The 18,833-nt window shown below is 40.2% G+C and overlaps 1 protein-coding gene across 3 annotated transcripts; it reads right to left on the bottom strand.

Moving 5' to 3' along the window:
• Positions 1–3,121: 3,121 nt before the first annotated feature.
• On the bottom strand, positions 3,122–17,190 carry LOC121296280 (monocarboxylate transporter 4-like). 3 transcript variants are annotated; one of them, XM_041221630.1, is made up of 6 exons: positions 17,023–17,189; positions 16,853–16,933; positions 9,053–9,289; positions 8,105–8,248; positions 7,059–7,841; positions 3,122–6,761 (listed from the first exon to the last, which is right to left on the bottom strand). In XM_041221630.1, exons 3-6 carry the CDS (start codon positions 9,273–9,275, stop codon positions 6,463–6,465), a joined length of 1,449 nt encoding a protein of 482 aa, XP_041077564.1. In that variant the 5' UTR covers positions 9,276–9,289; positions 16,853–16,933; positions 17,023–17,189; the 3' UTR covers positions 3,122–6,462. The 3 variants fall into 3 exon arrangements, with proteins under 3 accessions (XP_041077564.1, XP_041077565.1, XP_041077566.1); XM_041221631.1 differs by lacking the exon at positions 16,853–16,933 and having other exon boundaries at positions 17,023–17,190; XM_041221632.1 differs by lacking the exons at positions 9,053–9,289; positions 16,853–16,933; positions 17,023–17,189 and adding an exon at positions 8,869–9,028.
• Positions 17,191–18,833: the final 1,643 nt, after the last annotated feature.

Here is an 18,833-nt window from a genome sequence, read left to right on the forward strand (position 1 = left end):
CTATTGATTTAATACTACGCAGCTAATTACGTTACACCTAACATTAGTGAGACCGCCTAAAAACAAGACGCTGGTAAGTTTGTAGGTTTGCCTGCCAGGTGAAGTGGTGACATTCAGACATGTCTAAAGGGGGTGAGGTTCATGGGTATGCAAAACACTGTCAACCAATGTGTATAGGAGTAGGAGATTGTCACAATGTTTGGACAGCTAGTCTTCTACAATGTGTCTGAGGTCACACAGCAAGTCCAGATACTAGAATGTGCCAGTGGTCCAAAATGTTTAAATTTAAGTGAATCCTTTCCAAGCACACTTAGTATGTTCTGAAATAGATTTTTTATCTCAACTGTAGAATGCCACCATTCTGAACATTGTCAAAGCAAATGCCCATACAGTTCTTTGCCATTTGTTAAATGTGCCAAACTTATACTGTAGTCAAGTTTTGTGGTTAGACCTCTTTAAAAATATTCAGTGCAATGACTCAAAAGCAAAATGTTCTCATTCAAAAATTCTGATTTAAAGTCATCTGCTGTTGCAGATTTGTCTTGTTTAATACTCCTAAATACATTGTTACTAAGCAGATGGGGGGTTGGTTTGTTCTTTGTTTTATGCTTTTTACAAGCTTCTACAAGATCTTAGTATTAAATTTCTACAGCATGTTGTCTAGACTGGATTAGAATCCATCAAATTAAAACAAATTCGTCCCTTGAAGATGCTTCTGTAGTCCTTGCACTTGCTGGTCGTACACCAGGATTTGTCGTCTCGCTCAAAGAGCACTCGACAACTGATGGATTGAAATAGTGTAACAGCAGCCATGTAGTATATTTCTGCATTGTGTTTAAATGCAAGAAGAAAAAAAAAAAGGTTGCTAAATTAAGCATCCCTGTAAGGGATTTTTAAAATGTTTTTAATCCGCAGCTGCTGCCAATATTTCAACTTCTGGAGCTGGGGGAGTATTTTGCGAATGGCTTTAGTCAGTGTCGCAGTTCTTGTACATTCTGGAAATATGGGAAGTGACTCAAAAGCCACTTAATTGTATTTATAAACAAACTGGAGCGCATAGGGTCATATTTAGTTATTTTCATCCATTGTCTGAATAGCTTTGATGTTGTCAAGAAAGGCACTGGGGATGCTAAATAGATTTTTTTATTTGTTTAGTTTTTTTTTTTTTTTTTTTTTTTTAAACTGCTTGAATTGCCACATGCTTTTTGTATCACTGCATGTCTGTAAATGTGCTTCTGCTTGCAGTATGTGACTCCCTGTCTGATAAAATGCCATTGTTGACACAGAATGCTCCCATGTGAATAGGGTGTTCCCAGTATATTTCTCTTTTGGGTTTAGTGTATTCAGCACAATTTTTAGGACTAATAATATGGTCATTCAAGATCATTTCCAGATATCTTTATTTCACAACTTGAATATTGACTGAATATTCCTGGGACTTTCTTCTTGATATGCAGAATGTTCACAGAGGCTGCTACTCTTATCTGCCAACAGGTGTCAATGTTTGACAGTGGTGTTTCAATAGCCCTATACTGGAGCAAGACAGTCGATGGGGGTGGGGTGCTATACTGTAAAAGAAAGCTTTGTGAGATGCATGGCCTTTTTTAAAGCACAATTTTTTTACCATTTAACATTCAGGAAAGGACCTTGGTGGGGATTTCTTCCATCTTTTTTTGGTCATTTACACAGTTTGTGTTGAAAGATGCTTATTGCATCAAAATATACTTCAGACATAAAATTCTAAATAAAATGTCATTGAACATACTGACGATCAGGCCACAGGAAAAACATAATTTGTTGATATAAATCCTTATGGGTTAAGCGCTGAAATGTTACCATTGTTAGCAGGTAACCAATATTAACACTGAGAAAATCACTTGCATATTATTTGTTTGCTAACTTTTTGTTGTGAATGGGACGTCTAGCAACCCCTGGCTCAAACACTACCTTACTGTATACAGTTTGTAGTTCAGCAAACTTTCTTTGAGTACGAGAAGTCGTTTCAGTATTTACATGGTTTTTATAGAAGCTATTTACAGTTGGAAGACTATCCTTCTTTATTTATCTATGGATTATGAAGGGGCGAGATATACAGGATAGTTATTTGCTTCACGTTAAGTATAGAAGTATAGTTTCTGCTTCGTCCACACATATGGAGTTAATTAGATTAGCTTTATCCATGACAAGGAGGAGATGATTCCTGCAGCTGTATTCTTAGTTAAGGAGTTTGAGGGCTGCATCCCCAACAGCTGGTCATGTCACAGCATTTTGTATGTGCTGTTACATGTAGACTCACTTAAAAAATACTCTTACAAGAAATCTTAGTATTTTAGTACCCTATTTCAAAATAGTGCAGGAGTAGATCTTGCAGCAAAACAGAATGGAATGACCCTGAAGGAAATGCTGCAGGCATGGAAAATCTGATTGATTGCAACCCACTTGAGTTAAACACAACAGGTTTCATCAGAATGCAATCTACTTGCACTGCTGTTGAAATGGCAGCTTAATTTGAGATATATAAAGAAATCACATACATTGTCTTCTGGACTATTCATTTCACGTCATGTACTCATTGTTATTTTAATGAGCAAGTCCTCCATCGCAAGCCTTGTATTTCCACCCAGCATCTCCATGGTGATACAGAGAGAAGAGCATTGCTCAGTATTGACTTCCATGCCATTTTCAGAGCCACTGGCGACACTTCTTCAATGAAACTGGCACCCAAGCAAGGGCATTCACACAGGCCACTGCTGCTGAAGAGAGGGGGCTGTGATTTTTAACTTGAATGTGTTGTGAATTTAAAAAAACACTGCACTGCAAAAAGTGCTTCAGAACAGAAAAAAATCCTGGAGAGGATTGAGCTTGGAACACTTCAATGGGACAGCAAACACAAAGTACAAAACATAATTAATGACTGTAGCACCCGTGGGGAAAATACTGGTTTATTATACAGTGTGTATTGCAGCTGGTGAAAACTCACACATGTACCAGGAATGACAGTGTGGCTTAGTGATAGGGCACAGACCAGGAGTCTGGAGAGCACGGTTTTCAATGTGTCCTCTTGCATTAAAAAGAGCTGTGGAATAAGCTAAAAAGAATTTTTAAAAGGAATAACTGACAATTCAACAGAATAAATATTTATTTCACTAGATTTGCAACAGGTCACTCTAAAAGCATGTAAAAAAATACAGTTCTCTACAGGGGTGATGACAGTAAAGTGCATTCACAGAACAGTGTAGGCAGACTATCTCTGCCACTTGAGAAGTTTTATTAAAAAGAAAATTTAATAGAAAAATAAAAAGATACCACACCAGTTAAAATCTCACAACATGCAACATTATTCCTCCCTTCAAAACAAAGGCAAGGGATCCTGAAATAATTAACTCTTTACTGGCCAAAGGGGTGGCTGTAATGCTCTTGTGAAAACACAGTTTCTAAAAATTATATATATATATATATTTAAACTACCACACGTCTATATTATTTTGTTCATGTGCAAAGCTTGTTTTTTCTAACACACACAAACAAATAGAACTTACTAGCATTTGAGCTTGCATTTATTGCTTTTTGTAGCAGTGGTCCCATAAGGTTTACCCCACATTAAGAATCATTAAACACATGTCTGATCACCATTGTGGGGGACAATAAAGGTTGTACCCCATTGTTGGTGTGCTATTGTTACCAAGCACCACACGGGATTCAAAGTGCGGGGAAACGTGGTCTGGGATGGTCATCTGCAGAGATGAAAAGGCAATACAGATTTTTTGTTCCATTTCCAGCTGCTTGACAAATGCACACAGACACATGGTACATGCGATTTGCACAAATCCTAAAATCTTGTTAATCATTTTAGGGCCCCCACCTGGAAACCGGTAACAAGAGTTTAAAATGTACAGCCTATAGTGTGTATGGACACAAGTAATACAGGAACACGTAAGCCTCACGCACACACTTGTAATTTATATATGTATACTCTATACACACACACACACACACACATACACACACATGTACTGAGCTGGAGAAATGTTAGGATACCTCCCTTGGAGTCTGCAGAAATGTTATCAAATCCAATTATTATTTGCGGTTCTAGTTAGACTCTTTCAAAAGAGCAGTCCCCATTAAAACCATCCTTTCTAAAGACCCTAAAAAGGGAGCCAAAGCAAACTGCACAGTCACTGGGAAACTTCTGTAAAGTTTACTCTTCTTACGCAAGATAAGTAATCGGTAATCTCTGACGTATCTTTAAAGCAGATATCTCCGTCTGCATTTTAAGTCAGTCTTTTGGTTTTAGCTACTAACATGGATGGGAGAGGGCTTATAAACACCAGTCACTGTGCTGCAGAGAACACTGTTCAGGATTCCAGCTGCCCGCATTTAATTGGAGAGGATTTTGGCCATTACTCAACTCTTCCAGCAGATGTCACCATTGGCCAGAAGATTGTAAAATGGAATGCACAGCGCTATAGCTGAGGGCTCAGAAATACCACCTCGACAGAGCACCTTGTTTAGATCAGAAGTGAGATACCTGCTTGTCACTCGTCTGTGAAATCAGGAAACTGAACACGGAAACTTATTAGTTATTAAGTTATACCATATTCCAGAAACAAAATCAGACTGTAATTAGTTTGTGCAAGGCCGTAGCCAGCTATGTGGCACAGGCCTTGGTTAAAATCATACTAATCATTTTTTATTTAGGTTCTCCTACACGTTGCTTTGCCGCAAAATAAAATGCTTTTCATCCCTCGTTGTGTGCATGTATTAATTCAGAAGTCCCGCCGATATCTAGCCTCTGCTCTTTAAAACATTTTACTATCACTGCAGACTACAACAACACCGCTCAGGGGTGGGCATGGGGCAGGTGATTTTTCATGGATGGCTATTGCCCCTGTATTTGTGTATGCACATTTTGGTACAGAACACATTATAAAGCAGGAAAATGGTGTGCCGCACAATGTACCACCTAGCTAAGTAAATTATCAATTTTATAAAATCAATAAAAAGTTAAAAATCCTACAACTGACTCCATCGAGCCTTAACTAAACTGATTTCTCATTTCAGGCTTTAATTTTCAAACACTGCACATAGAAACAATAAAACTGGATTGGTAAATACCGAGCCTGGCTGTTAAACATTACCTTTCACTTGAGGAAACAGGGTTTTAAAATCATGAAACATTAACAGAAAGTGGGAGTGGCTTGCCACACGAAATTCGATCATACATTTCTTGAATGCAATTCATCTCCTTTAGTATTTTCTTCGCAACCAAATCCAAAATGGCCAATGTTTTTCAAAAGTGAATTCAAACAAATAATGTTACATTAACACACAAAAATATACACTTACTTATACAATTAAACCATGAATACATTAAGTATATTATTGATATCTCCATTTTAGGTCCATTAGGACTGTGCCACAGAGATGCATATACGAAGCATGGGCACTGCTTCCACCAGGAACTGCAGATTCTCAGAATGACACTGCTACAGGTTAACGAATATGCGTCTGACAATTTACAGGTAACCATAGTCAAAGTTAACTGCCAATGGAGGAAATTTATATTTTTAAAAAATCACCAATTTTGCAATTGGGCCAATGATTTTAAAACAAAAGCACAGAGGGCAATAGATTTGAAATACTTTGTCAAACACTGGTTACAAAACACACACAAGAAAAACTGGTAGGACAAAACAAGCTCAGTCTCTAGACAAAAGGGGTAGCCGGAACTGGCATAAGGAGGGCTGAGAAAGTGCAGGCTATCCAAAACCAGTACACACACCCAGCCGACAATTCTATGAAAAGAATCTCACAATAAGTGATTAGTTGAAGCATCTCATTGCTAAAGATATCGGAGATTCAAAGAAAATCAATCCACTCATTTTTTCATTTTTAACCACCTTTTGTCTTGATGACCCTTTGCGTAACACTTACATTTATCTGGGCCTCCAGGCAGCAACAAGGTACACAGCTATAGCGACTCTAGAGAGGCAAGATAACGGACAGGCAAAAATCAGCACTTGTGTGTGCCACTGCTCCCAACATGAGCAGCAGTAAAACCATATTCAAAGCGGTGCTCTGGTGGTACAATGAAGCTATAAACAATGCCCCAGTGGCATGGTTGTGGTACAGCATGGCAGTGATTTGGTTCTAGTGGTGCTGCAGTAGAAATTCAGAAGTAGCTTATGTATTTTACTCCTCACAAGATTCAAATTCTCTATAGCTGCAGTGACTGATGGAGAGGAGTCTTGATTGACACTTATTATAACATTAACAGTCCCGTTCCAGTGTACTTTCAATTGACCTTCTTTTAAGATTTACTTTTGCTTTTTTTGATATGGCACAGCCCTAATGTAAATCTATAGCCCACCTAAAATATACAAATATTTGCACTTCTTTGTACCACTTTGTTAGAGTTTTTCCCCACCTCCCCAAGCTTGCTCCTTCTCTCAGTTCTGGTGTTCACACGCATGTCTCCGGGTTTGTGTTCACCTCGCCATTCTTTTCAGTATCCGCCTTCAGGAACTGCTCCACCTCGATGGAGTCCACCGTGATGCTCTCCGGTCGCTTCTCCTCCTCGTCAGGCTTCGTGAGCTTCTCACTCTCTGCTGGACTTGCAGTCACCTCCTTCATGGGCTTCTCAGGTTTCTTCTTGATGCAGAAGAAGTTCCCAAAGCCCAAAACCAGGGCAGACAGCGTCACCTCACAGCCAGCCACCATGAACACAAACATGTAGCGATGTGTAGCATCCAGGATCTTCCCTGGAGGAAGGAATAAATGGAAATTGCCAATTTAAAACAAAATGAACCTGGTTAGTATTGCATACAAACTTTTTTTGAATTATCTTGGGTATTTAAAGTAAATTGCTTAATTAGAAGTTGCATTACTTTGCTTGAATATGCTTTAACCATAGTAAAGTGCCGTCAATGTTAAGTGCATGATGAATCTGTGCCACCCCCCGCCCCCATCTAATTCACCAGGCATTTTTCACAACTATCTGCATGCAATTTTCCACCTGCTTTTCAAGCCAAATCCCCTTTACCTATTCAAAGTCTTACCTGCAGAAGGTGGTCCAACCAGCACAGCCATGGCCTCCATGAGCAAAACCAGGCCGATTGCGCTGGGGAATTTCTCTGTGCCCACGATGGCCATCAAGACCTCAAATTGCAGCGCTCCAACCATGCCGTAGGAGATACCAAAGAAGATGCAGAAGATCACCAGTTGTGTGTAGTCCTCAGACATGGAGCCGACCAGGTCTGTCACTCCATTGAAGATCATGGCGAAAGCAAAGAGGTAGACACAGCGTGGGCGCACCCACTTGAGCCCAGCGATGATCCCGCACGTGGGCCGGGCAAAGATATCAATGAATCCCAAGATGCTAAGCAGGAACGCAGCCTTGGTGTCCTGGTAGCCCAAATCCTTGGCGTAGCTGACCACAAACACTGGCGGCACAAAGAGACCCAGGACCATGATGGAGGCTGCTACTGTGTAGATCAAAAAACCCCGGTCTTTGAAGACCGTGAAGTCAAGCAGCTTTCTCTTAGGCTTCTGCTTCTCGACCACCTTGCTGGATGGCTCCTCCTGGTCTACCAGCTTCTTGGGGGGCTCCAGTGGCCTCATGAGCGCCCCACAAACACAGCAATTGAGCAGCATCCCCCCGAGGATGAGGAAGCCCCCACGCCAGCCAAAGTTGTACTGGAGAACCTGCCCCAGTGGAGACAGGCAGCACAGAAACACAGGGCTTCCTGCAGCTGACAGCCCATTAGCCAGGGGTCTCTTCTTGTCAAAGTATCTGTTCAACATGATTAGCGAGGGTTGGAAGTTAAGGGCCAGACCCAAACCTGGAATCAAAAAACAGAGACTCAGGGCAAAATGCTTTGTTACATCTACTTTGTGAGCTTGCAAGAAAGATGTACCACCATAAAAACACACTATTTTCACAAACCAAATGTTTTTCCCTTTTTGCAGGCACATATCACTTGAACCGTTCATTCTCACATTTGAATAAAAGTTCTGCATGGAATACATTCCAAGTAAATCCTTGACTAATCACATGGCTGATCATCCAGGTTGGTGAAGGTATTTTAAGTGCAGCATGGCTTACCGGTAACGACACCAGTGGTGAGGTAGATCTGAATGATGCTGGTGGCAAAGGAAGCCAAAATCATCCCCAAAGAGGCGAAAAGCCCCCCTACCATCATAACTGGACGGCATCCAAAACGGTTCACTAGGACACTGCACAGGGGGCCTGGACAGAGACAGAGAAGGTGGTAAGAGGAGATCTGCCTTGTTGGAGCTACTTTCTCAATTGCAGGAAGAACAATCAAGGCAAGATGGCACCCAGAAGTCAACACTCAAACATAAAAAACAATAATTAGATGGTCTGAATTGCCAGGGAACTTATAGTCAACTAGAGCAGTGGTGTGTAAACTTTTTATATGCCGCCACCCTTTCTTAGCATACATTTTGTATGTGTTAACAAAGACATTCTTAAAAGTGTTGAAATTTGTACTTTCAGCTAAGTACCCCCCCCCCCCGACACTTAGCGATTCAAGTATGAAGTAACCCCCCCCGACACTTAGCGATTCAATGTTTACCTAACATAAATCAGAAAAACATTATTGTTCAGCAATTAAATCTGAATAAATCTGGGTTTTCACAAAATAAATATTTATTTTGCCAGCTAAATCTCAAGCTAACATGCAAATGAGCCTCCCAATCACTGGAGCGTTTGATTTGGCGTTGTATGCTGCAGAGCTGCCCTTACACTGCGACAGCCAACCTCTCCGCTTCCCCTCCTGCTCTGCAATAAAGCCAAAAATGATTGTTTTTTCATTTTTTTATTATTTTTTTTAACACATTTCAAACCTTTTTTGCTTTATAGCTCTGTTCACTGCAGTGCCAGTGACGTCTGCCACTTCAAGCATCATTTCTCCAGTTCAGCAGGTCGTAAAGTGATCGTCAATGGCTCATTTGAAAGGTAAGAACTTGGAATAATTAGCTGTCATTTAAGTATTTAATTCATTATTTATCATGTTGCTATTATGCTTACCTGTCCCGTACAGCATGGCCAGCAAAATGGAGGAAATCCATGCGGTGTCACTGTATCCTACTCCGAACTCTCTAATGAGCTCCTTGAAGAACACACTGACCGCCTTGGGGAAGGCGTACGAGAATCCCGTGATGACAAAGCAGCCGAAGAGGACCGCCCAGCTCCACCCCCCATCCGGGGCCTTCACTCCAGTGGGGCAGTCATCCACAGCAGCACCTCCCATGATTCAACTGTTACCTGGGGGGCAGAAAGGGGCATAGTGTGGTACAACTAAAACCAATTAGATATCCACTCTTGGCTAGAGCGACTGATATTTACAGTAACCATCAGAATATTTTCCATCAGAATCCGGACATACTGATGGCATATCTATTTAAATGTGGACATGGAGAGCCACTGTTGCAGAGCCATTCCAGAGAATATATAAAGCAAAGCCGCTAGTTTGAACATGAAATGGCCCCCTTGCCCTCACTATAGCAAAATATCCCTTAGAGGTTATTTGTCTAATGGCCGATGCTGGCTGGAGTAGCAATGCACACCAGTTTGGCAGGCAGATCTGAGATCAAGGTCCAAGTTTTCTGTAATCAAAGTCTCGAGGTAGCTGGCTTTTCCTGCATCAGGTTCTTACTCGCATTTCCTTTCTTATTCCTTGGCAGGGCGAGTAGATGCCAAACACATGAATCGCTCACTTTTATTATCTTTTAGCAGAACTGCAGTCTCATTTCCGGCGAGACTCAAATGGGTTGGCAGGAAATAATAATAAATCAATTGTGCAGCCTCTGCTGGCTCGCTTGCAGCCACACTTGAATGAAACGCCTCCAGTGAAACGACTGTCAACAAAATGGATGCAGCACCTCGTTCAACAATCAAATATCATCTTTACCTCAACACTGCAGGATTGTACTGTATGGGAAACAGCATACACCCCTCCCCAGGAAGATCTGAAGGGAGAAGCACCACAACTCAACATTGCAGCCCCTATGGAGCATTCCCAGATAACCTTATCAGATGTTCAGACATTTGAAACCGTCAGCAACAAGTCGTCAGCTGACCATTCTTTTCTACATTTCCACTTCAAGATCCACAAATGCTTTAAGACAGATGCCCTCTAATGTTCTCTGTTAAAGTCCAGTTAAAGGCTGCGACACACCAGATATAATGTGATTTCTCATCAGGCAACAAGATACTGTCACAGCTAAATGACCATACACAACCAACTGGAAACAATATTACAACACATGGCAATCAATCACACAACAGGCATATCCAGTTCCTTCAATATATATATATATATATATATATATATATATATATATATATATATATATATATATATATATATATATATATATATATATATATATACATATATAATATAAATCTTGACATTACTGGAATGACCTTTCTCCCCGGTTTGTAGTGACCTTCTCCCCCCGGTTTGTAGTGACCTTGCGTCACCTGTAGAGAAAAACAAAAATTTTAAAAATGGATAGGCCAGTCATCCTGTACCAAATTAACAAGCAGATTCCAAGTTAGTAGGTTTTTCTGAGGCCCTGTCTCAGCTGTCTTCCCCCTAGCACGCTATCCTGCCCAGGGTCACAAACCCTAAAAAAAGACCATGGCATTTCTCTATTCCTGGCACTGCAAACTGAAATGATATACAGTATCATTTCAGTTTCCTAGGGAGTTGGTTTTCAATTTGTGCTGGTCAGAAGGTCACCATTTCTTAACACTTACAAATGCCAAATGCAAAACTGAGCTTTAGGCTGAAGCACAGAAAATAAGTAGGTCCCTCTTTAACCCCAGAGATGTACAGCAATGCAGACGTACAGCAATCTAAGGTTATTGAACTTGACACAGAAGGTGCATCTTGATCTAAACATCTTTTCCATAAACCTTGTGCCTTCTAAAATTAAATAATTCTGCAATGAAATGACTTACAAACTTTGCTGATCTGCATACATTAATACTTTACTGACTGCTTAAACCTTAAGCAGTCATATCATATATCAAATGATATGAATACAAACCTATGTACTGTTAGTGTGGAGTTAGAGCAGTTCTTACCTGTCCCCTGGAAACCTTATACCAGTCACGTACCTGGAAGCCCATGTGTATTTTAAATTAAACAAGGAGATAACAGAAGTTATCCAAAACAGATGTATGGCATGCACCCAAATTTAGCTATTCATTTAACAGTAATCAGATTCCTACTTAGGGCAAGCAAACCAAAACTACCACTTTGAGTTGTAGGCTTCTGCTATATGCGTCCAATAAACCACCCATCATAACTAAACCAGGTTCACCAAAGTGTGTCTTGGTGGCTGTAACAGAGCACAGATTACATTGATCAGACTGTGGCAAATATTTCCTCTCACAAGGGCCTCGCTTGGATTAAAGCAGATTTCAAAAGGGGAATGGCTTGATAATCCTTGAGCGCTTTGTGATGATACTCTTATTGCATCTGTCTCCAAGACTAATCATTCACTGTAGCAAGAAAGGCAGCAACATTTTGAATGGCACAGTTTGCTCATTTGATCAAAGCAAAGGTGGGGTGGGGGTTAGGGGGTTAAAATGACATGGACCATTTGTGAAAGCAGAGTGCACAACAAGGCAGAAGACAAATACTGTAAAGTTGACAACAAACCAAATATTTTGGTGCTTTTTTTTTTTTTTTAAAGGCACATTTAGTTCTGAAAAAGGTGTTTTACAAAGTGGGCACAACGTTGTTTTTTTCAGGAGTTACTAACTTTGTGGGGACATTTTCTCACCCACACACCCCCACGCACACACACGCACACACAAGCACACACAAGCACGCACGCACACACACACACACGCACACACACGCACACAGTATGCTTACCTTATCCAACTCACTCCTCACTGTTGCCTTTACCTCCAAACAATGCGTGGACTGTGGTTTTATAGCCCAGCTTATGCAATTAATCATTCTCTCCTGTTTGTTATCTGGTTGTTTGGCAACAGGAGCCATCTTGGCTGTGTGCAGTGAATGGGCTAGAACCAAGATGGCTGCCACCTACAAAAACATGCGTGTCCCAATGCACATGCCTTCCAGTTGGTGATGTACTATTCATCACCCCCCCCCCCCCAAATAAAGACCCTGAGAAAGACAAAGTCAAAGGATTGTCAGTTTCTTTCAGTATTTCTATACATTACTACCATTATTGCCCATTTCAGAAATACACCCTGTATTACTTTATATTTACATAGGAACAGTATGAATTACGCAAAAGACAAACATTATGGAGGTCACGCCAGGTTCATCAGTGAGACTGCAGTGCCCAACATTTGTTTTTCTCATCTCAACTTTTCAAAAGCAGCCAAGTTCACACCTACATACACAGGCAGTGTACCAACCTACACACCGCAAATATTCAACAATGGGGTTTTCAAAACCAGATTCAGACACTTGTTGAAGGATTACAGACATTCAGGATTAATGTGGAAATGAGAATGGATTACAGGACTGCTGCTACAGCTCTACTATGGCAATGGCAGCCTGAGCTGCTGTTTAAAACACTGCTGCAGGAATCTCTGAGAACAAAATGGCACCCACATTAGTAATAGCAGTCTGACTCACCGTCTGTACTTACAATGATATACAAGATTAAACGTCATAGAGGCCCACACAGCCTTCAGAATTACACACAGAGATTGTTCATCATTGTTCTCATAGATTTTCATATTGACCTATTGTATCTATTGACTCCTGTTGGTTCAGCAATACAGTATGCATTTGTTCCAAGTTAGTCTTTTGTAGCTAGCCTGTGACAGGGCAGAAGCTCGGCACACATAGAAAATGTGGCCACTTCTGCACGGCCACGCAGTGTTACATGTTGAATTGGTTAATTGGTTAATTTAATTACTTAATTGAGAAAGTGTGGAATGTGGCCAGATGGCGATTGATTTATTGATTATCAATTACCTCTGGCCACACCCTATAAAAAGACCAAGGAAATGTTTGTTTAGATATGATGAATATGCAGCTGAACAAGGTGGGAACTGGGTCAGTGAATGTAACTGCCAAGCCTGAACAGTCAGGAGTGTTTTGTTTAAATTACTGTTTTGTTTGAACCTTATATTTGATTAAATATGTGCGCAAGAAGCACTAAAATAGAAATTCTGAGTCTGGGAGCTTTTTCAAGGGTGTAGACCAGCATTGACTGGGTGGCTTTACCACATAGCCCTTAACAAATTATAAACAGATTAAGGTATTGACTTGAATTGTTTTAGACTATACTTTAGACACACAACAATACACAACTACTCCTAGAATAAACATCACAGTGTAAATAACCAATTCAACTAAAGTTGTTCAAAAGGAGGTTTACATCACCTTAATTATGTCACTACTGATTCCTCACAACTGGATGAGAAAACAAATGGTGACATGGTAAAATACTGTGTTGGGGATATACAACAGTCATGCTCATGCATACAAGACAATGTGTGCCTATCATGTTGCATTGCTTCTCTAACAAATGCTATTTTATGGGTTTTGGAAAGCTCTCACATGTGATAAGTGATACCCAGTTTGAATGGTCTGCCAAAAGTACAGTTGAATGGCAACCAGGCCCTTCCAAGGAGTACTAGATTAATATCGCCACCTCGAGACCAGCACTGCTGTGAACCTTTTCTGAATCTTGCCTTTACACTTGTTTGTGCAACAGACTCAATCTAATCCAATTCTTCACATTTTCCAAAAAAAAAATCAAGTTATCCATACCCATCTGATACAAAATAGTGGTGGATTGAGAATTCTTGGGGACCCCCCAAGATTTGTTAGCCTCCTGCCCTATACCAAAAACACTCTACACCGGCCTCCTGACCAAAACTTAAATAACAATTATTGCGCTTAGAAAATCGTGTTTTTTTTTTTTTTTGTTTGTTTGTTTGTTTGTTTTGTTGTAGTGAATAATGCAATGTTCTTTAAATACTGGGATAGCAGCGCTACTACTGCTTCAGATATTTAAGCGTTGCAGGGAATTTATGAACAGTTTTGTTGTGAATCACCAGAGCTGCTAATAATAATTGAAAGGTTGCTGCTGCGCCACGCAAGGCTGTGGCTGACCTGAAAGCTTATTGGGACGAAGGGTTAGTTATCTTTAACAGACTAATTAGAAGCTAGCTTCTTGTTACATTAAAATGTAGAAAGCAGCTAGCCTGCAACTGTAAATATTTATAAATATGAATATATTAATGGGTACACTTTCGCCCGCTTTTCGGAACTTTGTAACATACGTGTTTGAAGTCTAAAAGGACAAATACCATACACGATAAAAACAAAAATCTGTTCTCTCTCTCTCTCATTTGGAATTCTTGTAGGTCACCAGCTCAGTCGGCTACTCTGGATAAGCTAGCAAATTTAATGTTGTTTATCAATATGTTTATTAGTGCTGTTATATATTTATTAAAAATACACAACTACATACTCATTTACATTGATAATACTATCCCTCTATAAGACAATCTTCCTCAGTGGGAGAGGCCATTTCAGTTTTGTGCGGTTCACCAACTCTCTACCCGGTAAATCCGCTGCTTCAGCGGCGACGCGCCGGTGAATTTAACAACAGTTCGTTGAGCGACGGTTTGGTGATTCCGCTTTGCATCGGTGCATGCAGCGGTGAATTTAATAACGCACCCACACTCTTAGCATCAGACCGATCACACATTACTTATTTGCATATATTTATTTACTGCTATATTTTGATCCGCCGGTTACAGTGAGTTTTACTGGCATCCTAAGTGGTTTAGACGTTAATCCGCCACTAATCACAGGACAGCGCACAAGACGCCACACGCTTTACCTGATGAGGGATCGCGTAACTGTGAAAAGCCCCAACTGAGAAACGCCCATATGCCCAGTTTTGCACGTAACGCAGGTCTTCATTTGGCAAGGTATTCTGGGGAGTGTAGTTCCTTGAGCATCGTTTCGTGACCACTTCCACTTTATATGCTTAAAATGTTGAATGAATTAACTCAGGGTGAGCTTTGTAATATATACCCCAAAGGCTAATGTAATCTTTACAAAACAGAAACTATATGACACAGACATATTTATTACACTTAATTAGCGATTCCTTCTCTTTACTCAGCAAGCCAGACAGACTCGGGTAAACCCTTTTTGAAATTATGAATGCAGGCATTGATGATAAGGTACAATCACCACCATACACTCTTTAAAAAGAACATATCCTGCCAAAGGCACTAGCAGGCTCGACCATACTAAAAGCAAATGTTAATAACACATTTTTTTTTCTGGTAGTCTGGCAGAAGTGTTCCGCTATAGACAACATGTCGTTTCTGGTCTGCCGAATACGTCAATTGAATCGGTAGGTTTTATTTATTTGCCAGTACAGGCTATAGCAATCCAAGGCTGCAGCTGAAACAATAATGTATTTACCGATTTCCAAATACAGCAGCATGTATCTGCATTGAGACGTGAGGGACGTGACACCCAACTGCCTAAATCGAGCAGGGACAAAACAATTCATGTTTTATTTACATACAGCATATTGAGGTAGATGACTGCTCCCTCTTTATTCAGCAGCAGCCATTCTCTAATAGTTATACCCTGCAGCTTTTCGGGTTGGGGAGGGGTATTTATCTTTTTGTTGTATTTGGGAATGGCGTACCATGAGGTTAATTTGAAAGCGCACGACAACCAACTGTATGTTTAATATTACAGCATTGCGATTGGCGCTGAAGAGGGGGTTATCATTACGTTTCAGGATGCGATTGTAGCAGTTGTCGTTTTCAGCACTATTTGCACTCGAGATGTATTGTTTATTTGATTGATTTATTTATGACTAGTCAGTAATAACTTTCTATAAGATGAACGTATGAATGACGTACATACAAAACGACGTCTGTATATGCTATAGAAATAATGTTTATTAGAAAGTATTTTGTTATTGCAAATTGATGGCACTTATCCACGATCTGTTACCAACTAAACCCACACAGATATTCAAATAGGTTTCGGTCTGAATAACACAAAATCTATACCGAAATCTATTTCCTATTCTCGTTTCTAATTCCCCATCTTTTTTTGTTGTTGTTGTTGTTGTCCCCCCCAGGGGGGGAGGCCGTCCCCCCACCCCGTCCCAGGGGGGGGGGGCAGGGGGGCGTCCCCCGGGGGCCCCGTCCCCCGTCCCCCGTCCCCCCAATTAGAGGTCAAGCTCCACATTCAAGACCAAAACATGGTAAAATATACAATCTATTTCCAAAAGTCATTCTCATGTCATTATAATAAATACAAATCCGAGGCGAAAAGGAAGTTCATACAGGGGTATAGTATGTACTTAGTCACGCCACATTAAGATTCCCCCCCGGCCCCAGCCGTTATAACCTGTTACATCTTAATATTTAAAATGAAATGCAATATACATGCGAGCTATATGACTCAATAATAACATATAGGCCCTCAGTAAAACAAATTGAACATTCAAAAGTTCCAAGTTATTTTTTCGTAAACAATGTTATTACTTGTTTAAGTAAATCTGAAGGCTATCCATGCTTGTGTAATGAATTGACATGAAGGCAATTAATTACCAACAACATATATAAATAGCTGTATATTTTCCAACTAGCTCATTACACTATTTATATCGGTTCCATAATGATACGTTATGTAAGGTTCTTAAATAATTATATAACTATAATTAATAATACACAAATACTATAGTAATCCTATCAGCAGCATGTCTTTCTTTGTCAGAAACCTGGTTTAAATTCTCGTAACTGGGAAGCACAATTGTAAAAACAGACTCTTACCTTGCTGATGCTCGATTCGTGCTGCTGTTTTTCGAATCCTCCTCTAGCCCGACTTATATTATCACGCTTGCATCCGCACGTCTGAAATAAGAAACGTCATTCTGAAAAGAGAAACCTCCTCCCTGTCTGGTAACCCCGGTCCTAGAGCCAAACCTTTTCAGATGACTCACCTGTGACTTCACCAAAGGATATTTTATTCTGTCTTGTTTGCAGGAGTGCGCAGTTTCACATCGGCGAGTCCCAGTGTTACTGGGCGGAATGGTGCTGTTTGCTTTGGCTCCGAATGCACAGTGCTGTCGGGGCGCTGTTTCGTCCAGGTTCCAGCTTCTGTGCAGGGATGGCACTAGTGCGTTCCAAACCGTTCGAATCGGATGCCTTGTCACTGACACTGCAATTATTTGGCAAGTGGAAGACCGGGTTGATTAGGCAGTTTTTTTTTTCTTTTTTTCTTTTAGTAGTGTGTAAAGTTCAGAAGCCCATTCTAGCTGAGTCACACTACCAATGTTTTGTTTAACATAACCACTGCATGTAGCCCTAAACATGTCCTCCATGCAAATTATATGCACATGTCCTAAATGCTAAATACGGGCTATATGACGATTACTGTACACTTCTGTTATTTAATGACTATAATTTATCAATGGTTCATCTTGCCCTTTTATTTATTGTCTTGAATTCAAGTAGGCACTGACTAAATAACTTTTAAAAATAGGGATTGTATATTGTACCATAACATCTCTATAGACACAAACATTGGGGGTATCGTAACACAGATAGCTGTCAGAACAAAAAAGAAAAAGGTTTGCGTTATAAACTGTAATTTCTGTACACATGTCTTCGTTCCACAGTCAGACTTCAGGTTTTTGGTGTGACGTTTTCCATTTTATGGTCACGCCCTCTTAATCTGCTTAAAAACAAGTCATGCTATCTCAGCGATATTATAAAACCGTGCCATTTTAACTGTGAGACAGAGCGGAGGTCTAAACGCATGACCTATTCTAGTTTCAAACCCATTCCCATACGATCATTACCTTACACAAGCACTATCATTGATGCAGTGCTGTAGTCCGCAAGTTAACCTAACATCCATCTGATATTAAGATTAATTCAGGGCATTTAAATGGGTTAAAGGAATGAGAACGAACAATTGAAATCCCAGTACTTTCATTACTTTCTGTGTGACCCTGGGAACGTCTATGTATCAAACCAGAGTAAACACTTCGTATATATTATATATATATATATATATATATATATATATATATATATATATATATATATATATATATATATATATATATATATATATAATAATTTTTTTTTTCACTGAATGACCTTAAGAAATAGGGATGGGCTTGCCATTGGAACCACCCTGTACTGTGAAGATGTCATCATTCAGCATCTTATCAATGACCGTATAATTTAATGATCATGGATTCATCATTTGTCCATGCCTTTCCTTTCTGAATTCAGATTGCCTGAAACCCCACCAGGTGGAAACAGCTCTAATCGTTCACATCCTGTTGGTTCTTTCAAGCTCACTTCCTTAATGCCCTGTCCTTATTGATAGCACTACATCTGCAATGAAAAGCAATCCACCCAGGAGCTATCCATCTGCAAGGTGCTGAAATGGGAAGGCAGAACTATGCACCCTCCCCCTACTGGACTGGCGGCAAATGCGTTCGGTGGTCCGATAAAGTACTTGAACACAGACCGAATAACAAACCCATTTTGTGTCTTTTGAGGACAAAAAACTGCACAGTCATCAGGATTTTGGCGCCACAACAGGTTAATTCTGCATGCCATCCAAGCTCAGCTTCAGATTCTTCAGTAATTGGAAACAAAGTCTTCCTGTGTTTTATGTTTGGGCGCAGAAGCAATGTGGCACAGGTTGGCACAAATGGATCACAGCTGTTAAATCCATTAATGCCCTTTTTAAGTCTTTAAATTCTGTGAACCTTCATTTACACTGGTGCAGGGA

The sequence above is a fragment of the Polyodon spathula genome, chromosome 21 (assembly GCF_017654505.1).
Source record: "Polyodon spathula isolate WHYD16114869_AA chromosome 21, ASM1765450v1, whole genome shotgun sequence".
Classification (NCBI taxonomy): domain Eukaryota; kingdom Metazoa; phylum Chordata; class Actinopteri; order Acipenseriformes; family Polyodontidae; genus Polyodon; species Polyodon spathula.